Here is a 25955-nt window from a genome sequence, read left to right as displayed (position 1 = left end):
GATGCTCAAAGAGAGTTTGCAGTAAAATGCTAAGCGCAGAGTTAAGGAGGCATCCATCGTAACACATCATAGCCACTTACTCATACCCTTCCCATAATCTGTGCTTTTAGATCATTCCTGGGATATTTGCTATTTGTGATTCTAAAATTGACCTACAGACAAACCCATTGAGATAGTCTTGCGCTCGTTTTCCACATCAAAATCAGTCACATTTGTCGGCAACATGGATAACCGCTACTTCAAGTTACGAAGACTTGATAGGCCCACCCGTGCTGTAGATATGCTTCTGCTCAATTATGTCAGGGACAAGTACACAACATAATCAAAAGGGCTCATGGAATGTTGGTCTTCATATCTGAAGGACTGGAATGCACTGAGGTAGGAGTGATTCTACAGCTACACAAAGCCCTGGGTAGACCGCACCTGCAGGACTGCGAGTACCGCAGGTTGAACCGGCGTATAACATTACCCACTTTTATCCAGCCCCAAAAACCCCCTGTGGTTCTCCATTGGCGGGATCCTCCATCGCGCTGGCCCCCGCATTTCCCGACGGCCTGGGGTGGCCCACAATGAGAAACCCCAGTGGCCGGCTGCGGGAACGGAGAATCTCCATGCCGGAAAACAGGACTGGCGGGACAGAAAATTCCACCCTCTTCCTGACTCTACTCGGTATGTAAGTTGGCCCCAGCATGTTATATTCGAATTAGTAGTCAATCTAAATGTTATATTGCACAAATTATTGTTTTACATATAACTGGGTATGTTATTTTTTAATTCATTAATGGAATGTTGGCATCACTGTCTAGGCCAGCATTTATTTCCCATCCCTAATTGCCCTTGATAAGGTGGTGGTGAGCCGTCTTTTTGAGCCGCTGCTGTCCATGTGGTACAGGTGCAGCAACAGAAGAGATGGAGTGGGTTATATGTAGATGCTCCAAAGATGCGCGGGACTTTAAGACATGCCCACCTAAAGCAGACCCTGCATGATAAGTGACAAGGATAGCAACCACCCACAGCCACGCTGCTGATTCACTTTTCTACTAGGAGGACAAGTCTATCCCTGCATTTGGAGGGATTTTCCAACACTTCAAAGGTCAACTTACATGTCATTATCTGCACTACGTCTCGGCAACACACCGGAGAAAGAATATGGGGTGGGATCCTCACTCCCGCCGCACCCGTTTTCGGGTGCAGCGCGCCCCACCGGTATCAGGATTCTCTGTCCTTAAGCCGGCCAATGGAGTTTCCCATTGTGGGCACCACTACGCCATTGGGAAATCCACAGGCGTGAGTGCATTGCCGGCGAAATGAGGATCCCACCGATGGAGAATTCAGACCTCTACAGGAAGTGGAGTATTGATTTACCGTAATTATACCTGAACTCCAAAGGCTATATTAGTCATCACAACCGGATAATTCCTCCCTCCCTACATCCCCTCTAAGAAATGCCCTGGGAGAGGCAAAAAAAAAGAGAGATTCCCAGAGCAGATAAAGGAGGCGTGGCACGGCAGCACAGTGGTTATCACTTTTGCTTCCCAGTGCCAGGGACCCGGGTTTGATTCCCGGCTTGGGTCACTGTCTGGAGTTTGCACGTTCTCCCTGTGTCTGCCGTAGATTTCCTCCGGGTGCTCCGGTTTCCTCCCACAAGTACCGAAAGACGTGCTTGTTCGGTGAATTGAACATTTTGAATCCTCCCTCAGTGTACCCGAACAGGCACCGGAATGTGGCAACTAGGGGATTTACATAGTAACTTAATTGCAGTGTTAATGTAAGCCGAATGTGACACTAATGAAGATTATTATTATTATTTAAAAAAACACTGGAGAATTCCTCTCAGATAACGACTGCAATGTACAATCAAAGCACAAACCCTGGCGTTCTGAGCCCGCAATTATATTGCCTACTTCTATATTGCTGGCCCAGGGAACAAACTATTACCTGTAAACTGCTTAGACAGTCACCAAAATCTACACTGCTCTCAAACCAAAATATCTCCCAACTTACAGGAGAATGATGCCAGAGTATAAAGCAGTGACATTCAGTTTAGTCATGTAGAAACATGGTCTTCAAAAAAAGAGTGATAAATGTGTTGAACAATCTGCCTGACACATATGTTGTCGGGTTTTTTTCATTCTTCCGTCTTTTAACCTTGTACACATTTTTACCTGTTGCTCCTACCTGAACACAGCCGATTAAAATCAAAATCACGTATTCAAAGTCATAAGAGGTCTGGACAGAATAGAACATAGAATACAGCACAGAACAGGCCCTTCGGCCCTCGATGTTGTGCCGAGCAATGATCACCCTACTCAAACCCACGTATCCACCCTATACCCGTAACCCAACAACACCCCCTTAACCTTACTTATTAGGACACTACGGGAAATTTAGCATGGCCAATCCACCTAACCCGCACATCTTTGGACTGTGGGAGGAAACCGGAGCACCCGGAGGAAACCCACGCACACACGGGGAGGACGTGCAGACTCCGCACAGACAGTGACCCAGCCGGGAACCGAACCTGGGACCCTGGAGCTGTGAAGCATTCATGCTAACCACCATGCTACCGTGCTGCCCAATAGATAGGGAGAATAGATAGGGAGAAACTGTTCCCAATCGTGAAAGGATCGGGAACGAGAGGGCACAGAATTACGGTAGTTAGCAAAAGAGATACGAGGAGATGCTTTTGCATGCAGATCGTGTTCTGGGGCTGGAATGCTTTGGCTGAGAGTGCGGTGGAGGTAAGCTCAATTAAAGTCTCCAAAAGGGAAATAGACTGTTGTCTGAAAAGGAAGAGCGTGCAGGGTTAACGGGGAGTTGGTGTGATGCGAATTTCTGATTCAGAGAGCTGGTGCAGACGTGATGGGCCAAATGGTCTCCCTTCGCGCTGCAAGCATTCTGTGATTCCGTAAACCAAATTGCTGGAATGATAATTACTGGACTCCTCCCAGATGCATGACTCTGAGACCTGACTGACGTCAGTGAAGTGGACTTGCCATCTTGAAGCACAACAGCACACAGTGAACTGTTATTAACTCAGCTGCAGCACATTGTGTCAACTGTATCCAAGGCACTGAACCAGACATTAGCATTGGCAAATACTTATAAAGCAAAACAATTGAGCAATAGGAGACCTTCAAGGAAGAGCGGGTTCCTGCACAGACTAGACACATTCCCATGAGGGGAGGAAAGGAACGGCCTCCAAAGCCAGGGCTCACTGCATGACTAAGGAAATTGGGATTGAAAAGAAACAGAAATTTATGATGAATGTCAGCATCGTTAATCATGTCGAAATTCAATACAGAAAGTGCAGCGAAGAGTTGAACAAGCAAATAAGTGGGCAAAGCGAGTGAGAAAAGATGTAGCGAGTAACAAAGGATATAAAATTGAGAAGGCATTGTTGGATTGGGTTCTGCGGAATGAGAAGGGTCAAGTGGCACTAGGGGAGCATTTATAGGATAGTGACCATAGCATAAGGTATAGGAAAAGGACAAGGAACAATACAGAGTAAAAATAAATTGGGGGAGGGTCAATTTCAGTGGGGAATGGGGATTCAGTGGGGATTCCCTGAGGATGGCGCCGGAGCGAGGCGACTCTCTGCAAGCTCTCCCCAACAGATCCACTTTTTAATTCCCTTTTCTTCCCATGTACTGAATGATCTGTTGAGCTGCTTGCAGAAAAATACTTTTCACTCTACCTCGGTACACGTGACAATAAACAAATCCAATCCAATCCGAATGGATCTTGTCTAGGTAAATTGACAGGCAAAATTGTAAATGAGCAATGGGCCGCCTTTAAGGGGGAAATGGATTGTGCACCCATTGGTGAAAGATCGCAGGCATGAAACATTAATCTATTTTTCTCATCGTGGATGTTGCCAAACATGCTGAGTGTTTCCAGCATTTTCTGTTTGAATGTTACAATAGAGACGAAAGGCTTCAGTGACATACATAGTACATAGAACATACAGTGCAGAAGGAGGCCATTCGGCCCATCAAGTCTGCACTGACCCACTTAAGCCTTCACTTCCACCCTATCTTCATAACCCAATAACCCCTCCTAACCTTTTTGGGCACTAAGGGCAATATAGCATGGTGAATCCACCTAACCTGCACATCTTTGGACTATATAGGAAATATTGGCAATAATGGAAATATAGCCATGGAGATGGAATTGGAATCCAGTCGGGTGTTTGTTCATTCTGTCTTCCCCGTTCTCATTTAGTGTCTCGAAATATTGAATGTAGCTGATCTTTGACCTTTAATCCACCTTCCCAGCCCTTAAGTACTCCAAAATCACACAGTTCTCTGAGTTGGAGAATTCTAATGATTCATAAGTGAAGAAATTATCCTTTGGCTCAGTCCTAAACATAGAACATAGAACGATACAGCGCAGTACAGGCCCTTCGGCCCACGATGTTGCACCGACATGGGAAGTCAAAAACTAAAGGCCATCTAACCTACACTATGCCATTATCATCCATATGCTTATCCAATAAACTTTTAAATGCCCTCAATGTTGGCGAGGTCACTACTGTTGCAGGTAGGGCATTCCACGGCCTCACCACTCTTTGCGTAAAAAACCTACCTCTGACCTCTGTCCTATATCTATTACCCCTCAATTTAAGGCTATAAGGCTACATGTATCTCCTTATTGAGGTTCTGTGCCCCCATGTTGTTCATTCCTCAGTCAGGGGAGAGACCAGCCTCCCAACATTGACCTTGTCAACCCGCTTAACTTAACTTTCATTTAGAACATAGAACATAACAGCGCAGTACGGGCCCTTCGGCCCTCGATGTTGCGCCGACCTGTGAAACCATCTGAAGCCGATCTGACCTACACTATTCCATTTTCATCCATATGTCTATCCAGTGACCACTTAAATGCCCTTAAAGTTGGCGAGTCTACTACTGTTGCAGGCAGGGCGTTCCACACCCCTACTACTCTCTGAGTAAAAAAATTGCCTCTGACTTCTGTCCTATATCTACCACCCCTCAATTTAAAGCTATGTCCCCTCGTGTTGGTCATCACCATCCGAGGAAAAAGACTCTCACAGTCCACCCTATCTAACCCTCTGACTATCTTATATGTCTCTATTAAGTCACCTTTCAGCCTTCTCTAATGAAAACAACCTCAAGTCCCTGAGCCTTTCCTCGTAAGACCTTCCCTCCATACCAGGCAACATCCTAGTAAATCTCCTCTGAACCCTTTCCAAAGCTTCCACATCCTTCCTATAATGTGGTGACCAGAACTGCACGCAGTACTCCAGGAGCGGCCGCACCAGAGTTATGTACAGCTACAGCATGACCTTGTGGTTCCGAAACTCAATCCCCCTACTGATAAAGGCTAGCACACCATATGCCTTCTTAACAGCCCTATTAACCTGCGTGGCAACTTTCAGGGATTTATGTACCTGGATGCCGAGATCTCTCTGTTCATCTACGCTACCAAGAATCTTGCCATTAGCCCAGTACTCTGCATTCCTGTTACTCCTTCCAAAGTGAACCACCTCACACTTTTCCGCATTAAACTCCATCTGCCACCTCTCAGCCCAGCTCTGCAGCTTATCTATGTCCCTCTGTATCCTATAACATCCTTCAGCACTATCCACAACTCCACCGACCTTCGTGTCATCTGCAAATTTACTAACCCATCCTTCTACACCCTCTTCCAGGTCATTTATAAAAATGACAAACAGCAGTGGCCCCAAAACAGATCCTTGAGGTACACCACTAGTAACTGAACTCCAGGATGAACATTTGCCATCAACCACCACTTTCTTCTTTCAGCTAGTCACTTACTGATCCAAACCGCTAAATCACCTTCAATCCCATACTTCCTTATTTTCTGTAATAGCCTACCGTGGGGAACCTTATCAAACGCCTTACTGAAATCCATATACACCACTCAACCGCTTTACCCTCATCCACATGTTTGGTCACCTTCTCAAAAAACTCAATAAGTTTTGTGAGGCGTGACCTACCTTTCACAAAACCGTGTTGACTATCGTTAATCAACTTGTTCTTTTCAAGATGATTATAAACCCTATCTCTTATAACCTTTTCCAACATTTTAACCACAACCGAAGTAAGGCTCACAGGTCTATAATTACCAGGGTTGTCTCTACTCCCCTTCTTGAACAAGGGGACAACATTTGCTATCCTCCAGTCTTCCGGCACTATTCCTGTCGACAAAGACGACATAAAGATCAAGGACAAAGGCTCTGCAATCTCCTCCCTGGCTTCCCAGAGAATCCTAGGATAAATCCCATCTGGCCCAGGGGACTTATCTATTTTTACACTTTCCAAAATTGCTAACACCTCATCCTTGTGAACCTCAATTCCATCTAGCCTGGTCGACTGAACCTGAGTATTCTTTTTTTTTAATTTAAATTTTTTAAAATATATTTATTTTATATTATTTTATATATTTGTTTCAATTAGATCACCTCACATTCTTCTAAACGCCAGGGAACATTGGCCTGGTGCACTCAATGTAAGGGGAGATGTTGGCATCATGCTAGTGTGACTGGACTACTAGTCCAGAGGTCCAGGCTAATGACGTGGGTACAAATCCCACCATGGCAGTTGGTGGAATTTGGAATTCAATTCATAAATCTGGAATTAAAAACTAATCTCAGTAACGGTGACCATGACAACTGTCATTGATTGTCATCACAACCCCATCTGGTTCACTAATGTCCCTTTAAAGAAGGAAATCTGCTGTCCTGAACCAGTTCGGCCTCCACCTGACTCCAAACTCACAGCAATGTGGTTGGACATTAAGGGGAAATTTGTCATGGCCAATCCACCTAACCCGCATATCTTTGGACTGTGGGAGGAAACCGGGGCACCTGGAGGAAACCCACGCAGACACGGGGAGAACGTACAAACTCCACACAGACAGCGACCCAAGGCTGGAATTGCAACCAGGTCCCTGGCGCTGTGAGGCAACATTGCTAACCACTGTGTCACCGTGCCGACCCTCTTCTACAGCAAGTATATCCTTTTTTAGGTAGGGGGATCAAAACTGCACAGTACTCCAAATGCTCTGTACAAGTGTAAAAGGGCTACCTAATCACCCCTCCACCTCTGGTTTTGTCCTCTTAACTTCAGATTTTCCCCCTTCGAATATTTGGACAATTTCCTTTTGGAATCATTATTGAATCTGCTTCCACCAATCTTGCAGGCAATCCTAGATATTAACAACTCATGAGAGTCACATCATGAGGGGCTTTCTGGTCCATGTTATCATTGTTGACCCCCTTCACCCGCTTCCCTCTGACAGGCCGCATGACACGTTTTCATCCTCCGTCTTTTAGGCACCATTCCGTGCCCACCCTTGAGGATGTACCTTTGGAGGGGAGGGGGCTGCCGAATGGTGTACCTACCCCTCCCCAGTTGAGCGTCCGTGCCAGGTCATTCCCTGTCCCCAGAGGAAGCACTGCGACCGGAGGCTGGGGATTGAGCTGCAGTTCGTCCAACAAGGAAAGAATCCAACCCACCTGGACAGAGACAAAAGGAACATTACTGAACAGCCTGATTTAAAAAAAAACACATTCAGCCTCAAGTGACTATCACCTTCATTCGCATCAAGTTAGAAAACTTATTTGCGTGTGGAGAATGAGGCTGACATCATTTTAGTTTCTAGATAAAGCCGTGTTCATATTGTACATATTATTCTTTCATCAACAGAAATATGCAAAACTGGAAGAGTTAAATGGTAAAAAGGGGAAACATTTTCCATTGTGCGTACATCTCCATTAGTCTCCACCCAGTCCGCAATGGATCTGGGCCTATTTATAAACTTGAGCCTAATTTGGTATCAATTTGTACTGAATTGAATTTGGCTCAGCTGGTTAACAGTCTGAATGGCCTATTCATGACCCTGCATATGCTCAGAGGGACACAAAATGGAGGCTTGGGACAATACGGAGAATGTTTTTGTTGCTTTTTCAAGGAGCGTCCCTGACAAAGTGCTGCAGCGGGCTGTCAATGTTCTTCCTGGGAAGTTTTGTGAGACGAACATTCCCAGAAGTGCCACAATCCTCCTTGATAGAGAGGATCCATTCATGCACAGGGTTGGAGGAGGGTAGCACGTCCGGTCTACATGGGCGGATTCTAGCGAGGGACTCAGTTTCGGTCGAGGGGGTGAAAGCCAGGTGGGAGGAGGAGCACGGGGTCCATGTTGGAGGATGAGGGTTGGAGCGAAGCCCTCCGTAAGGTGAACGCCACATCCTCGTGTGCGAGGCTGAGCTTGATCCAGCTTAAGGTAGTGTTCAGGTCACACCTGGCCAGAGCTGGAGTGTTGCTGCTTTGCGTGGGTTGTGGACAGGTGCGAGGCTCTTCTAGGGGGCCAGCTAACCATTCGCACACGTTTTGGTGCTGTCTCAAACTGAGCTTCTGGGTCTCCTTTTCAACCATATTGGTGATTCTGATCATCGAGACTGAACCGTAGCCATATTTGGGGTATCGGTGTGGTGAATGTATAAGCACTAGTAATTCACCAGTATTGCACTGGGTTGTATTATGCCACGCCATTAACCCTGTGGGCTCCATCTATGGGCCACTGTGTGGCTTCACCCACAGGGGGAGATGTGGAGCATGTACGGGCTCCGCCCATGGCTCCGCCCCTTATAGGAAGTATAAGAGCAGCTGACCTTCGGGACCGCCTTCAGTAATGTACCAGTCGCAGGCAGGCAAAGTTGTAAGCTGATTAAAACCACTGTTTACTTCGACAGGAGTCACTGAGGGAATTGATGGTCGCATCAATCGGACTTGCCGGAGCTGCGGCCGGGTCTGCAGGGGTGGATGTTCTTCCGTTGGTTTCGCTGATCGCTCAGAGGCGTGTCCTGCTGGGCTGGCGGCTGGCAGTTTGGCTTGGCTAGGTGACTTAATTAAATCTCTACACCTGGAAAAGGTGTACACCGTGATGGGGTCAGTTTAACGATTCTACTGGAGATGGGAGCCATTTATAGTCTACTTCAAGGAGTTGGTCACTGTCAGCTACTGGGGGGGGGAGAGGTGTGGGCAGTGGGTTGGGGGTGGGGGGGGGGGGGGGTCGCTTGTTCCTACCAAGTGTGGAGGGGTGTCTATGTGAATCTGACTAATTGGTTTCTTGTATTGTTTTACTGTTGTTCCTACATTTCAATTTTTGTATTCTGGAAACTAAAAATGGTGAATAAAAATATTTTAAAAACATGTTCTCACTGGGAGCGGATGCTAATGAACACAGCTCCCTTGGTGATTTCTACCACTGGGTGGAGTGGGGTGGGGGTGGGGGGTGGGGACCTCCCAGTCGCCTGACAGGAGAGAAAACTGATGCCGCGCCACATCAGGAGGGATTAGGGCAGATAGCCAAAAGCTTGCTCAGAGGCAGGTTTTAAGTTGCAGCTTAGGCACAGAGAGGAGGAGAGGTTTTGAGAGGAAATGTAAGAGCTTAGGGCCTAAACCCTCAAGACACAACCGCCGATGGTGCAGTGATTAAAATCGGGATATTTGGTGGTAGTGTTTGTAGAGTACCCAAGGAGTCCAGGTTGCTGTGGCAACATGCACTTTTACATGTATGATGTAGTCTGGAACTATGGATAGCGATGGTATAAAATAAGGGTTAAAATTGTTAAAGGGGTGTAGGAGCAGACGGACCTTGTTGTATATGTATATAGATCATTGGAGATGGCAGAGCAGGCGGAGAGAGCAGGTAATAAAGTATACAGTTAATACAGAATACAGTATTCTGGGCTTCATTAGAAGGGATAGAGAGTACAAGAGCAAGGAGGTTATGCTGAACTACAAGACGCTAGTTAGACCTCAGCTGGAGTATTGTGTACAGCTCTGGGCACCACACTATAGGAAGGATGTGAACACATTGGAGAGAGTGCAGAAGAGGTTTACAGAAATGGTTCCAGGGATGAGAAACTTCAGCTACCAGGATAGATTGGAGAGGTTGGGACTGTTCTCCTTGGAGGGAAGAAGGTGAAAAGGAGATTTCATAGAGATGTTCAAAACAATGAGGGGGCTGGACAGGGTCGATAGGGGAAAACTGTTTTCTAATGCTCCCGTTTGTAAAAGGATCAGGAATGAAAGGGCACAGATTTAAAATGATTTGCCAAAGAATCAAATGTGATGTGAGGAAAAAACGAGTGGTTCGGTCCTAGAATGCTCTGCCTGGAAGTGTGGTTCGAGGCAGCTTCAATCGAGGCATTCAAGAGGGCATTAGATGATTATTTGAAGAGAAACAATGTGCAGGGGTACAGGGAAAAGGCAGGAGGATGGCACTAAGTTATGATGCTCGCTTGGAGAGCCAGTACAGATACAATGGGCCAAATGTCCTCCTTCTGCACCATTACAATTCTATGATTTTGTGATGGTAGAGGCTCCAACTTTCTTTCCATCCCATGTCCTGACCAGGAATCTCTCCCACTCTTACTGCCAGCTGTTGGTGTGCGTTGGAAGGATTTACAAGTTGACAGTCAAACTGATATGGCTGCACCTTCCAAACCTGGAGTTCTTGCTTGGAGCAGGGACCCAGCCACTGCACCACAAGACCCTGAGCATATGTGTTTGAGAAGCTAGAATTAGAGGCGCGCGTATATCACAGAGGATTGTGGGTCAGGAGGAGATTATGGAGATAGGGGGCTGGATTCTCCGCCAGAAGGCTACTCCGATTCGCCAACAGCCCAGGGGTTTCCCGACAGTGTGGGGCTGCCTCAGATTGGGAAACCCCATTGACCAGCCGGCGTAAATGAGCATCCCGCCGGCGGGCTGAAACAGAAATGTGGTGGGGCGGAGAACCCAGCCCAGGGAGGGCCGAGGCCATGGAGGGATTTGAAAGCAAGGTTATGAGTTTTATAATCAAGACGTGGCCTGACAGATAGCCAATGGAGGCCAGGAAGCACAAGACTGATAGGGGAACAGTATTTGGTGCAAGTTAAAACACAGGAGGTTGGATAGAATAGAACATAGAACATAGAACAGTACAGCACAGAACACGCCCTTCGGCCCTCGATGTTGTGCCGAGCAATGATCACCCTACTCAAGCCAACGTATCCACCCTATACCAGTAACCCAACCCCCCCCCCCCCCAATTAACCTTATTTTTAGGACACTAAGGGCAATTTAGCATGGCCAATCCACCTAACCCGCGCATCTTTGGACTGTGGGAGGAAACTGGAGCACCCGGAGGAAACCCACGCACACACGGGGAGGACGTGCAGACTCTGCATAGACAGTGACCCAGCCGGGAATCGAACCTGGGACCCTGGAGCTGTGAAGCATTTATGCTAACCACCATGCTACCGTGCTGCCCGAATGTGGGAGACGTGTCCGGAGAGTGTGGAATAGTCAAGTTTGGAGGTCGCGGCGTGTGATGGCTTCAATGGGAAATTCCAATGACAAGTGGGAAGACGAGAAGACAGAATCCCGCCACCAGTGAGAATCATGGGACTGGAGAACAGGAAGATCCAGCACGATGTTACAGAGTTGGAAATAGGCATCTGAATGGTGGCCGGAATGTAGTCAGAAGTACGTCTTGGGGTCAAATAAGTTTGCCAACTAGCCTGGTTTAGCCATAGGCATTTGCAAGAGAGAGGGATGGAATCAGTAGCCAAGAAATGAGTTACAATCGCAATCTTACCTGAGGGGTCAGCTCGGTGGGCACTTACATCAAACAAACAAAACACCACGGTGGGAGTAACACATTCAGAAGAACATGATTGGTCAAAGTACTTTCCCATTGGAAAAACGGAAAGCTTTCATTCTAAGTGACGTTCAGAACCACAGGACAGCCCAGAATCACTGGGCAACCACGGAAATATTTTATTAACGAGTTCTCGCTCCGTGTATGAATTATAACGACCAGGTCTGTACACAAATCGGCTGCTGCTTTTCCCATATCTCAACAATTCAAAACAACTTAATTGGCTGTCAAGTGTTTAGAGACATTGAAAGATCACTGGGGAAACATTATGAGCAAAGTAATATCGATGGATCTATAACAAACCTGTAGGGAGCCTGAGTAGTGGGTGGGTTGGGGGGGGGGGGGGGGGGGCGATGGTGGGTTGACCCTTGTGCTCTTTATTTGGGTGAGCACTTGGAATGCCACAGCATACAAGGCTGGAAAATGGGATGAGAGTAAATGGGTGCTTGATGGCCAGAGCAGACACGATGGGCCGAAGGGCCTCTTTCTGTGCTGCCAAAGCTCTGTGACTCTGAGGTCACAAAGTCTAGGCTGCTAATTTCTGAAGTATAAAAAAGCAAAGGGTGGCATGGTGGCGTAGTGGTTAGCACTGCTGCCTCACAGCGCCAGGGACCTGGGTTCATTCCAGCCTTGGGATGACTGTCTGTGTGGAGTTTGCACTTTCTCCCCGCGTGGGGTTCCTCCGAGTGCTTTGGTTTCCTCCCACAATCCAAAGATGTGCAGATGATGTGGATTGGCCATGCCAAATTGCCCCTTAGTGTCAAAAGATGTGCAGGTTGTGTGACGTTACGGGGATAGGGCGGGCTTGTGGGTAAGGTGATCTTTCAGAGGGTCGGTGCAGACACGGTGGGCTGAATGGCCTCTTACAGGGATTCTAAAATTCGGTGATCTAATTGAATGTCGAAGTTGGCTGGCAAAGCTGAATTGCCTCCTCCTGAGCTTTTCGTAGCACAGCGTGAGGTTCGAAGTTAATCCGAGCATTAGTTTGAAATTGGAAAGTTGTAGAAAAGGCAGGATAAGCTGACAGGCGGGATGAGGGGCCTGTTTACCCCCCTTCTGTCCTGATTTGGCAGGTATTGTGAGCTTTGCCTTGTTCTGAGGCACATTGACACTTATCCTGGAAATTGAACAGGTCACAAATCTACACAGATACTTTCGCATGAGGCCGAGGGCTTGGACTGAACTATTCAATTGGATCATTTTATTTACATTTTCTCTGCAATGGTTTCTCTGAGACAGTAACTGCTTAGAATCATAGAATTTACAGTACAGAATGCTTGCAGGAATTCCTGCAGACATAAAGCTTTAGTGCTTTACTCACATGATTTGATTTCAGATCAAGAGGGATAAATACTCAGTTTTTTCTAAAGAAAAAGCTAAATAAATAGCACAGGGGACTTTGGATATAATTTGACACAAAAAGTTTAATTTCAAAAGTTTAATTTAAAGGGGTAAGGCATGGCAGGCCAGCTTCAAGCTGTGGTTTGCTGCTCTTGCTCCATGTGGCAGGCTGCAGTTACAGCTCTTGGAAGCTCGAGTTTCAGAGCTGGAGTGGCGTCTGGAGGCACTGTGGAGCCTCCGCGACTCAGAGAGCATCGTGGATAGCGAGTATGGAGAAGTGGTCACACCACAGGTTCAGGCTCCGCAGGCTCAGGAAGGGAATGGGTGACCACCAGACAGAGCAAAAGAGCAAGGCAGGCAGTACAGGAATCTCCTGTGGCTATTCCCCTGCAGAACAGATATACCGTTTTGGATACTGTTGAGGGAAATGGCCTCTCAGGGGAAAATAGCAACAGCCAAACTCGTGGCACCATGGTTGGTTCTGCTGTAGAAGGGAGGGGTAAAAAGTGTGCCAGTGCAATAGTTATAGGGGACTCACTAAGGGAAATAGACAGGAATTTCTGTGGCCGCAAATAAGATTTCAGGATGGTATGTTGCCTCCCTGGTGCTAGGGTCAAGGATGTCTCGGAGCGGGTACAGGGCATGCTGGAGGGGGAGGGTGAACAGCCAGTGGTCATGGTACGCATCGGTAAAAAATGACATAGGTAAAAAAAGGGATGAGGTCCTAAAAACAGAATACAGTGAGCTAGGAAGGAAGTTAAGAAATAGGACCTCAAAGGTAGTGATCTCAGGATTACTACCGGTGCCACGTGCTAGTCAGAGTAGAAATGACAGGATATATAGGAAGAATACGTGGCTGAAGAGATGGTGTCAGGGGGAGGGTTTCAGATTTCTGGGACATTGGGACTGGTTATGGGGGAGGTGGGGCCTGTACAAACTGGACAGGTTACACCTGGGCAGGGCTGGGACTATTTGCTAGAGCAGTTAGGAAGGGTTTAAGCTAATATGCCAGGGTGATGAGAACCTATGCAAAGAGTCAGAGAAAGAGGGAGCAAGGCCAAAAACAAAAGGTAGAAAAGTGATAGGTGGAGAAAACAAGGACAAAATTCAAACAGGGCAACAGAGAAAAATATTGGGAGCAAGACGAACGATGCAAAAAAGACAAACTTAAAGGCTCTGTGCCTTAATGCACGGGGCATTTGCAATAAAGTGAAACAACTAATCGCGCAGATAAATATAATCGCGGAGAGCGGAGATTCGGCGCCATTGGCACCGGTGTGGTTGGCGCGGCACCGGTCGTGGGCCGCTCTACGCGACTGGCCCCGCTGACTTTCTGGCCCGGATGGGCCGAGCGGCCGTAAGAAACGAACCGAGTCCCGCCGGCGACGTTCTAACCTGCTCTGAGCCGGTGGGACCCCGGCGTTGAAGGTCGGGTGGTGGCCTGTGGGGGGGGGGGGGGGGGGGGGTGGGACACACTCCGATGTGGCCTGGCCCACGACCGGGCCCACCAATCGGTGGGCCGGCCTTTCTACCTAGGGGGCCTCCTTTTCTATGCGCTAGCCCTTGTAGTCCTGTGCACTGTTGCATCGGGGCCCGGTGCGTTGAAGGAAGGCACTGTGCATGCGTGCGTTGGCGCCGGTGCCACTGCGCATGTGTGGATCCCGCTGAGCACAGTTCGCGCTGAGATCGGCAGCTGGACCGGTGTGAACCGCTCCAGCACCGCGCCGGTCCCCTGTAGGGGCCAGAATTACTCCTGGCAGCGGCCCATTCACGCCATCGTAAAATGCGACGGCGTTTACGAGGACGGGGACACTGCTGCGGGATGGGAGAATCCCATCCTGAATATCCCAGGGTTTTCAGTATTTAGGAAGGACAGGCATAAAATAAAAGGTGGTGGTGTGGCACTGCAGGTTAAAGAGGAAATTAACACAGTAGTGGGAAAGGATATTAGCTTTGACAATGTGGAGTCTGTATGGGCAGAGTTGAGAAATACCAAGGGGAAAAAAACATTAGTGGGTGTCATATGCAGACCCCCAAACTGCAGTAGTGATGTTGGGAATGGCATTAAACAAGAAATTAGAGATGCATGTAACAAGGCAATATCGGTGATCATGGGTGATTTTAATCTTCACATAGACTGGGCAAATCAAATTAGCCACAATGTTGTAGAGGAGGAATTCCTGGAGTGTATGGTTTTCTTGACCAATATGAGGAGGAACCAACTAGAGAGTAGGCCATCTTAGACTGGGAACTGTGTAATGAGAAGGGATCATTGCCAATCTGGCTGTACCAGACCCCTTGGGGATGAGCGACCATAACATGATAGAATTTTTTTATCAAGATGGAGAGTGAAGTAGTTGATTCGGAGACGAGGGTGCTAAATCTTAACAAAGGGAACTATGAAGATATGAGGTGTGAGTTGGCCTTGATAGATTGTGGAGAGTTACTTAAAGTGATAACAATGGATAGGCAATGGCAAACATTCAAGGAATGCATGGGGGAACTGCAGCAACTGTTCATTCCTGTCTGGCACAAAAGCAAAGGGGATAAGAGGCCAATCCATGGCTTACAAAGGAAATTAGAAATAGTATCCGATACAAGGAAGAAGCATACAGATTGGCCAAGAAAAATAATAGGTCTGAGGATTGGGAGCAGTTTAGAATTCAGCAAAGAAGGACGGAGGGATTGATTAAGAAGGGGAAGTAAGCTTGCAGGGAACATAAAGACTGACACTAAGAGTTTCTACAGATATGTGAAGAGAAAGAGATTGGTAAAGAGAAATGTAGGCCGCCTAACAGACAGAAACAGGAGAATGCAGAATAAGGGACAAAGAAATGGCTGAGCAATCGAATACATACTTTGGTTCTGTCTTCACAAAAGGGGACACAAATCAGATACCAGAAATGCTGGAGAATGAAAGGTTTAGTGAGAGGGAAGAACTGAGGGAGATAAATTAGTAGAGAAATGGTGCTGGGAATATTGATGGGATTAAAGACGGATTCATCCCCAATGCCTGAGAATCTGCATCCCAGAGTGCTTAAGGAGGCGGCTCTGGAAATAGTGGATGCATTGGTGATCAGCTTCCGGGATTCTATAGACTCTGGAACTGTCTCTGTAGATTGGAGGGTAGCTCACGTCACTCCGATATTCAAAAAGGGAGGTAGAGAGAAAGCAGGAAATTATAGACCAGTAAGCCTAACATCGATAGTGGGGAAAATTCTTGAATCCATTATCAAGGACTTTATAGCGGAACATTTAGAAAGCAGTGGCAAGATTAGTCAGAGACAGCATGGATTTATGAAGGGGAAATCATGCTTGATAAATCTGTTGGAATTCTTTGAAGAGGTAACCAGTACTGTCGACAGGGGAGAGCCAGTCGATGTGGTATATTTGGACTTTCAGACGGTGTTTGACAAAGTCCCGCATAAGAGATTATTGTGCAAAATTAAAGCGATTGGGGGAAGTGTAATGAGGTGGATAGAAAACTGGTTGGCAGAGAGGAAACAAAGAGTAGGGATTAATGGGTCCTTTTCAAATTGACAGGCAATAACTAGTGGGGTACCACAGGGATCGGTGCTGGGACCCCAGCTATACACAATATATGTTAATGATTTGGATGAGGGAATAAAATGTAACATCTCAAAGTTTGCGGATGATACCAAGTTCGGTGGGAGGGTGAACTGTGACGAGGATGCAGGGATCCTACAGCATGATCTGGACAGGTTGGTCAAGTGGGAAAACCAATGGCAGATACAGTATAATTTGGATAAGTGTTGAGGTTATTCACTTTGGAAGCAAAAACAGGAAGGCAGATTACTACCTGAATGGTTGTAAATTGGGAGAGGGGAGTGTGAAGCGGGACCTGGATGTCCTTGTGCACCAGTTGCTGAAGGAAAGCATGCAGGTGCAGCAGACGGTAAAGAAGGCTAATGGTATGTTGGCCTTCATTGCAAGAGGTTTCGAGTATAGAAGCAGGGATGTGTTGCTGCAATTGTACAGGGCCTTGGTGAGGCCACATCTGGAGTATTGTGTTCAGTTTTGGTCTCCTTCTCTGAGAAAGGATTTTCTTGCTCTTGAGGGAGTGCAGCAAAGGTTTATCAAACTGATTCCATTGATGGCGGGACTGTTATCTGAGGAGAGATTGACTAGGTTGAGATTGTTCTCGCTGGAATTTAGAAGAATGAGGAGGGATCTCATAGAGATTAGAAAATTTTAACAGGACTAGACAGGGTAGATGCAGGGCTGTTACCAATGATGGGTGTGTCCAGAACCAGGGGTCACAGCCTGAGGATTCAGGGTGAACCATAAGGGGCTGGTTTAGCTCACCAGGCTAAATCGCTGGCTTTTAAAGCAGACCAAGCAGGCCAGCAGCACGGTTCGATTCCCGTACCAGCCTCCCCGGACAGGCGCCGGAATGTGGCGACTAGGGGCTTTTCACAGTAACTTCATTGAAGTCTACTCGTGACAATAAGCGATTTTCATTTTCATTTTGGACCGAGATGAGGAGACGTTTCTTCACCCACAGGAAGTAGTTGATGCTAAAACATTGAATATATTCAAAAGGCGGCTGGATAGAGCACTTGGGGAGAATGGGATCAAAGGTATGGGGAGAAAGCAGGATTAGGCTATTGAGTTGGATGATCAGCCCAAAAGGCCTCCTCCTGCTCCTATCTTCTATGTATCTATTACTTTTAGACATGGCTGAGTTGCTAGGAACCATTCCTGCCAAGCTATTCGTCTACAAAAAGCATCACACAGAAGCCTTCTTTCTGTCGACTCTCACAGGGCTCAGAGGACAGGACAGGTGACTGTGATCTGGATCTGGAACTCTGACCTCTGACGAGCGGATGCTTAGGCCAATTGCAATATTCGTAAACTAGCCAACTCAACACACGTAATGGGAATGACGATTTGATCTGTGTGACTCATTGAGCTAACCTGAGTCAGATTGCAAGAGAGATTCAGGGAGAAAGTCAGAGAGAAGAATACAGGTTAAACTTCTAGGCTTCTCCCCAAAGTGTGGTAAACGGCAACAGCCTCTGACCAAACACACATTAGACCAAAGCACATATGCAAGTTATTTTGGGTCCATTGATTAAAGGTTTTATTTGTTAAGATTACACACCGTTCCATCACCACCACAGGCCAAAATGCGAAGGTTGGCGACCTTTCGATACAGTTCCAAGCTGTTTAGGAAATAAGAAATATTTACTGTGATTCAATACAACACACAAGCGTCTAAAACAACAATGAAAGCAGCAGGCCCAACAGGATGCGTAATGCTCCACAAGATGACAGGCTACCATCTGTCTTGAACTCGAAACCATTGGCCAGATTCACTGCAAATTAACATCTTTAAATAGCTGGAGAAAGGACATTCCAATTTCAAACAGGACATTAACATTGGGGGTTTATGAGGGGACAGAGGAAGCATCGGGTGTCGCTCTATGCCGATGACCTCTTGCTGTATGTTTCGGATCCGCTGGAGAGTATGGGAAGGATCATGGGCCTGTTGGAGAGGTTTGGAGGGTTCTCGGGATACAAGCTGAAAGTATGGAAAAGCGAGGAATTCCCGGTGAATGAGCTGGCACAGCGGGCTAATTTAGGGGGGATGCCATTTACAGTAGCAAGGGATAGGTTTAGGTATTTTGGGATTCAGGTAGCGAGGGAATGGACGGGGGCTCCGTAAGTGGAACTTAACGAAGCTGGTGGAGACAGCTAGGGAGGATCTTAAGAGGTGGGATACACTGCACTTAACACTGGCAGGGAGGGTCCAAGTGGTGAAAATGAATATTCTGAGGTTCTTGTTTATCTTTCAAGCTCTCCCGATCTTTATACCAAAGACCTTTCTTCTGGAAGTGGACACAATCATCTCTGTCTTTGTATGGGTGGGGAAGGAGGATGGGGAGGGCCCTGCTACAGAGGCAGAGGCATCAGGGGAGATTGGCTTTGCCAAACTTGCTTCATTATTATTGGGCAGTGAATGTGGACAAGGTGCGGCGGTGGTGGGAAGGAGAAGGGGTAGAATGGGTTAGGATGGAGAAGGAATCTTGTGAGGGGTCTTGTTTGAGGGCTATGGTGACGGCAGCGTTGCCAACGGCTCCAAGTAGGTATTCAAGGAACCCGGTGGTCCAGTCCACAGTCAAGATATGGAATCAGCTGAGGCGGCATTTTAGGGTGGAAGGGATGTCGGTGCTAACGCCGCTATGCGAGAATCATGAGTTTGAGCCAGGGGGGATGGACAGTGTAGAGGGACGTGGGGTTGGTCAAGGTGAGGGATTTGTATTTGGAGGAAGGGTTCGCCAGTCTGGAGGAGCTAAGGGAGAGGGTAGAGCTGCCGAGGGGGAGTGAGTTCAGGTATCTGCAGGTTAGGGACTTTGCCCGAAAGGTCTGGAGGGGGTTCCCTAGATTGCCGGGATACACCCTGCTGGAGCGACTGCTGCTCCCAGATGTGGAAGGGGAGGGAAGAATTGGGGATATATACAAGTGGCTGGGGAAACGGAGGCAAGCGGGTGTTGAAGATCAAGGAGAAATGAGAAGCGGAGTTGGGAGGGGATATCAATTGGGGATTATGGAGTGAGGCGCTTCGTAGGGTAAACGGGCCCTCCTCATGTCTAAGGATGAGCCTGATATAGTTTAAGGTGGTGCACAGGGCGCATATGACTCGGGCAAGAATGAGCAGGTTCTTTCAGGGGCTGCAATGCCATGATTCACCCCGTTATTCTTTGCCCTTTTTTTGGGCTGGGGGGGATTCTCACCACCGTCACTGGAGTTGATTTCCTGCACTGGCGAGCTGAGCTCGCTCGCAGAACCAGCTCCTTGCAGATCGGGGTGCCATTTTAATTTGCCCAACCACCTTCAGCTGCTTCATAAATGATCTTCTTCCAACATAAGGTCAGATGTGGGGATGTTCGCTGATGATTGCACAATGTCCATCAGCATTCACAACTTAGACACTGACGCAGTCCATGTCCAAATGCAGCAAGACCTGGACAAAATCTAGGCATGGGCTGACAAGTTGCAAGTAACATTCACGCCACATGAGTGCCAGGCAATGTCTAGCTCCAATAAGAAAGAATCAAACCATCTCCCCTTGACATTAAATGGCATTGCCATCACTAAATCCCCCACAATCAACCTCCTGGGAGTTACCATTGATCAGAGACTGAACTGGACTAGCCATATAAATACTGTGGCTACAAGAACAGGTTAGAGACTGGGAATGCGAGTAACTCCCCTTTTGACTCCCCAAAACCTGCCCACCACCTACAAGACGCAAGCCAGGATTGTGATGGAGTACTCTCCACTTGCCTGGACAAGTGCGGCTCCAACAACACTCAAAAAGCTCAACACCATCCAGGACAAAGCAGCCAGCATGATTGGCCTTCCACAAACATTCACTGCCCTCCACCACCGACGCACAGCAGCAGTAGTGTGTATTATTATGACCCCAGACAAGACCCAACAGGGGAGGATACGGGACCAAAATTCCAATATTTTAGTTTATGTGAAAGACTATGTGGAAAGAATAATTCACTCCAGGAGTGATTGCATGAAAAAATAGAGCTTGGTTAATTTTAAAACAAAATGACTATTTTTATAACTACAATATTAAACTTTGGTAACTTCGCACCTGAAAGAACAGCTTACAATTTACACCAATTTACACCTTACCACCAGCCATGTTTTACAGCGTAGCGCACCCACGCTGACAGCGGGATTCTCTGTTCCCACAGCCGGCCAATGGGATTTCCCAGTGTGGTTCCCCTCATGCTGTCATGGCGTGGGAGCGTGACGGTGCACCAGAGGGGCCCACCGCCAGAGAATTCCGCTGATTATGTCGGCAGGCTACAAAGCACATTAACTCCCCAGGGACTTCCCCAGTCAAACCAAAGTCCATTAGACTAGACTGAAAACACATTCCTTTGTCAATTTCACCTTGTGGCTGGTAAAAGCACCGGGACCTACAAAACAGATTGTTTTCTTTACATGATCATTTTGATTCAGCACACTCTAACTCCAGGCTTTTAAACCTTAAACTGTCCGATATTTAGAAGCCAACATTCCTAAAGTCTTCCAGTCGTCACAGTGCCATCTACAAGATGCAACTGCAGGATCTCTCAAGGCTTCCTTAGGCTGCACATTTCAAACCCATGACCACCACTATCTAGAAGGACATGAGCAGCAGATACCTGGAAACATGAGCACCTGCACACTTCCTCCAAGTCACTCACCACCCTGATTTGGAAATATATCACCATTCCTTCACTGTCACTGGGTCAAAACCCTGGAACTCTCTCTCTAACAGCACAGCAGGTGTACCTACACCTCAGGGACTGCAGCGGTTCCAGAAGGCAGCTCACCGCCACCTTCTCAGGAGTAATTAGGGATGGGCAACAAATGCTGGCCGAGCCAGTGATGCCCACATCCTATCAAAATGAATATAGTGGCTTTAGGTGTGGAGCGTGTTCAGGTGTGTGTGTATGTGTATGTGTGTACAGGTGCGTGTGTGATCAGGTGTGTGTGTGTGTTCAGGTGTGTGTGTTCAGGTGTGTGTGTGTGTGTGTGTCTGTTCAGGTTGTGTGTGATTTCAGGTGTTTGTGTGTATGTGTGTGTGTGTTCATGTGTGTGTTCAGGTGTGTGTGTGTGTGTCAGGTGTGTGTGTGTGTGTGTGTGTGTTCAGGTATGTGTGTGTGACTTCAGGTGTGTGTGTGTCTTCAGGTGTTTGTGTGTGTGTGTGTGTGTGTGTGTGTGTGACTTCAGGTGTTTGTGTGTATGTGTGTGTGTTCAGGTGTGTGTGTGTGTCTTCAGGTGTGTGTGTGCGTGTGTTCAGGTGTGTATGTGTTCAGGTGTGTGTGTGTTCAGGTGTGTGTGTGTCTTCAGGTGTGTGTGTGTGTGTGTGTTCAGGTGTGTGTCTGTGTTTTAAGGTGTGTGTATGTTCAGGTGTGTGTGTGTGACTTCAGGTGTTTGTGTGTGTGTGTTCAGGTGTGTATGTGTTCAGGTGTGTGTTTTCAGGTGTGTGTGCTTTCAGGTGTGTGTGTGTGTGTGTGTTCAGGTGTTTGTGTGTGACTTCAGGTGTTTGTGTGTGACTTCAGGTGTTTGTGTGTATGTGTGTGTGTGTGTGTTCAGGTGTGTGTGTGTATATGTGTTCAGGTGTGTCTGTGTGTGTATGTGTATGTATGCGTGTGTTCAGGTGTGTCCGTGTGTGTGTCTCTTCAGGTGTGTGTGACCATTCAGGTGTGTCTGTGTGTATGTATGTATGTGTGCCTGTGTGTCTGTTCAGCTGTCTGTGTGTATGTATGTGTGTGTTCAGCTGTGTCTGTGTGTATGTATGTGTGTGTTCAGGTGTGTCTGTGTGTGTGTATGTTCAGATGTGTCTGTGTGTGTGAGTACATGTATGTGTGTGTGTTCAGGTATGTGTGTGTGTGTGTTCAGGTGTGTCTGTGTGTATGTGTGTGTGTACATGTGTGCGTGTGTTCAGGTATGTGTGTATGTGTGTGTCCAGGTGTGTGTGTGTGTGTCTGTGTGTTCAGGTGTGTGTGTGTGTCTGTGTGTTCAGGTATGTGTGTGTTCAGGCATGTGTGTGTTTAGGTGTGTCTGTGTGTGTGTCTGTATGTGTGTATGTTGCGACATGAGCCATGTTTTCAGCAGATTCTCCCTGTCACGCATTAGCCATGTTTTGGTTCGAAGTGACACCTCAAATGCAGATTGAGGTCCCCAGAATGAGGGCACCATGATCGCTGCTGGCATTAACTTGCCCAATTCTCTGTTCCAGGTCACACGGCAGCAGGAGTTTGAGGATGCAGAATTCTTCCCAGCATCTGCTCGTGCTGACTTGCAGCATCCGGAAAGCAGCATTCCTGCCCTCAGTGACATGCTTCACTAAGCCATGTGCTCACTCTGCCGGTCGCTCGCTGACAAGGTGCGGGCTGCTCTCTATGAACAGAGAGAGACCCAGTGACATCCATGACAGTGATTAGTAAATTAGGGGCTGTTGCAAATACTTCCAAGCTTCAGATTGAAAGGAGCCAGACACACAGCAGTTCGTCAACATGAACAGCCCACAGTTCCTGGCAAAGCAGTCCATACCGTGCTCCGAGGCTGCAGCAACAAGTGAGACATCTCAGAGAGGACGTGGTTACGGATAAACAGATACATCAAACACTTCTCCTCTCTATTGTTCAGCTAGGAGGATTGCTCCCTTCACAGCCTGGCTGAACATAGCTGAGAGTCCTTCTCCCATCCTCCCTCTTCAAGCAGCTTGCCCTGATCTGCGTGACCTCTGTTCAATCTCAGTCATGCTGTAGTCCAAGAGGAATGTTCTACTCCTGCACCCATGTCTGGGTGCAACGGAGTTGTGCAAAGGTTTTGAGGTCAGGATGAAGCCGTTCCAGAGCTGCCACGTCCCGCTCCCTGCAGATTTATCCCCTCTTGAGAGCTCCAGAAAATACCAAACACGTGGCCAATTGTTGCAGAAAGCAATCCAAATTCGTCAGTAATTCACCTGACAGTGGTTTGCGATGAACATTTTACATAGCGATGGTTGTGGGTGGGGTTATGGGAAGGCCCCTCGTATTTCTGAACAGGTGTTTGTCTGCCGGAGGTTAAGGGAGGGCACTGGTTAGAGGGACTGGACTCCACAATGGCAGCACTGTGTCAAGTCGGCTGGTTAATGTAATGATCTGTCCCTTTTGCTTACTTCACCGCCCTCGCCAATGACCTCATTAATATCGTGTGTGCTCTAACTTGCATGCAGAGGCACCACAGATGCCATTCTGCCCTTCTAAAGGTGCTTGTACCACCCAGAAAAAAAGCACAAGGGATCTGAATTTTGCACCCATCTTTTGTTAAAACTCAGATAGCTAGAGAGAGTTGGAGCCCAGTCTTTATCTATGTAGATACTTTAATTTACAGAGAGCTGCGATGTACTTTGTACACCTCCAACCATCAACAACACTTTCAACCTGCTGCGATATATGAGCACAGTTGAGTTTCCCAGCCAATGCCCACTCACTGAATACAATTAACACACAATTAATATGCAGTTAACTCCACGACCACTCGTTCAGTATCTGAACCATTAGACTTCCATAGCCCTTGTTGTTCTCATTGTGAGAACTATATTCTGTTCATTGATTTATTTTATGTGAACTTAATACTTTAGTGACTTGGAAGTCTCATCTGAGAATGTTGGGATGGTCAATCTTATAGTGGGCTGTATTGTCATCAAGGACTGTATGATATGATCTGAAGGTCAGGCAGGTAATAACTAATATTGAATGGAAAAAGGCACATTCACGTTTATTGGGTATAGGTCTACTGAAGGGATTGACCAGAGAAGTTACGCTCAAGAGAATACCTTGCGGTGAGGTGGCACCGTGGTGAGCACAGTTCCCTCACAGCGCCAGGTTCAATCCCGGCCACGGGTAACCGTGTGGAGTTTGCACCTTCTCGTGTCTGCGTGGGATTCCTCCAGGTGCTCTGGTTTCCTCCCACAGTCCAATGATCTACAGGTTAGGTGGATTGGCCATGATTAATTGCCTCTTAGTGTCCAAAAGGAAAGGTGGGGTTACTGGGTTGCAGGGATAGGGTAGGGGCATGAGCCTAAGTAGGGTGCTCTGAGTGTCAGTGCAGCCTCGATGGGCCGAATGGCCTCCTTCTGCTCTATAGGGATTCTATGAAAAATCAATCATTGTGTCAGAGGTGCGGTGGTTTGGTGCTGCACTTAAATGCGTGGTATATGCAGTCAGTCACATACAGAAATGGCATAGGGATGGGTGATAGTTGTCCTGACTTACGCTTCCCTTGGTCCTCCCCGGGAGAGGTCAAAGACTTGCCGTGGATTCAGCCACCACATGAACATCTGGAGGACCTTGTTTCCCTGCCACAGAAAGTTTGGAAAGAAAAATCACACAGAATGAAAAGGTGACATGACGGGGAGCGAGGGACAGAATGGGACGCAACCCATGAAGAGTGTTCATTGCTTCACGTTGACTCAATATCTACCCAAACAAGGTGAGTCGGTGTCACCTTCTGTTCACAGATGTGCCCATTGCACTTTCAGCACCTTGTACATATCACCATCAGTTGCATCTCCTGTGCAACAGTTCATGGATGAAAGATCAGAAATAGGAGGGCGGAATTTTCCGCTCCCGGGAAAAATCGGGAGGGCCGCCGTGAACTCGGCCGAGTTTCACGACGACCTCGGAGGCCGCTCCTCGCCCCCTATTCCCCCCTCCCGGTGGGGTTGGAGCGGCGCTCCGTAACTCTCGGCCGCGGGGCATCGCGCCATGACGCGGCCGGCGCGCCTAATGACGTCAGCCGCGCATGCGCAGGTTGGCCAGCTCCAACCCGCGCATGCGCGGCTGACGTCATGACGCTTACGGCACGAACCCTCGCATGCGCGGTGGCCGTCTGTCACCTCAGCCGCCCCCGCAAGACGTGGCGGCTTGATCTTGCGGGGCAGCAGAGGGGAAATAGTGCGTCCGATTTGGACACCGGCCCGAGCACAGTCGTGGTGCTCTTTCCGTGCTAGGCCACCTACAAGCCCCAAATGGGCTTCTCACTCCCGTTTCACGACGGCAGCGACCAGGTGTGTTTGCCGCCGTCGTGAAACGGCCACGAACGGCAGGCCGCTCGGCCCATTCGGGTCAGAGAATCGCCGTTCGCCGTGCAAATCGGCGATTCTTCCGGGCCAGGGGGGGAATCGCAGGGGGCGCGTGAAATTTTGTCGGGGGGCCCTCCCGCGATTCTCCCACCCGGCGTGGGGAGCGGAGAATCGCGCCCCGGATTGTGGTGTGTCTTATTGGTAGAGCTGTAACTGGACATTTAGCAGGTAGATTAGTTATAATTGTGTATCAGTGAAATGCAAGATTATTGCACCCTCTGAGTCTCTCTCCAGCTATTGGACAAATGCA

General features: G+C 47.9%; 1 protein-coding gene across 1 annotated transcript in view; it reads right to left on the bottom strand.

The window, feature by feature from the left end:
- The window catches only part of dgki (diacylglycerol kinase, iota), a 228343-nt gene that overhangs the window by 113364 nt on the left and 89024 nt on the right, over positions 1 to 25955 (bottom strand). The window contains exons 10-12 of the mRNA XM_038781036.1: positions 24837 to 24919; positions 18164 to 18224; positions 7391 to 7504 (exon numbers count right to left, since the gene is read on the bottom strand). Coding sequence (XP_038636964.1) covers positions 7391 to 7504; positions 18164 to 18224; positions 24837 to 24919 — 258 coding nt within the window. The remainder of the gene's footprint in view (positions 1 to 7390; positions 7505 to 18163; positions 18225 to 24836; positions 24920 to 25955) is intronic.

This window comes from Scyliorhinus canicula, chromosome 20 (genome assembly GCF_902713615.1).
Source record: "Scyliorhinus canicula chromosome 20, sScyCan1.1, whole genome shotgun sequence".
NCBI lineage: Eukaryota > Metazoa > Chordata > Chondrichthyes > Carcharhiniformes > Scyliorhinidae > Scyliorhinus > Scyliorhinus canicula.
This window is presented reverse-complemented; position numbering and strand designations above follow the sequence as displayed.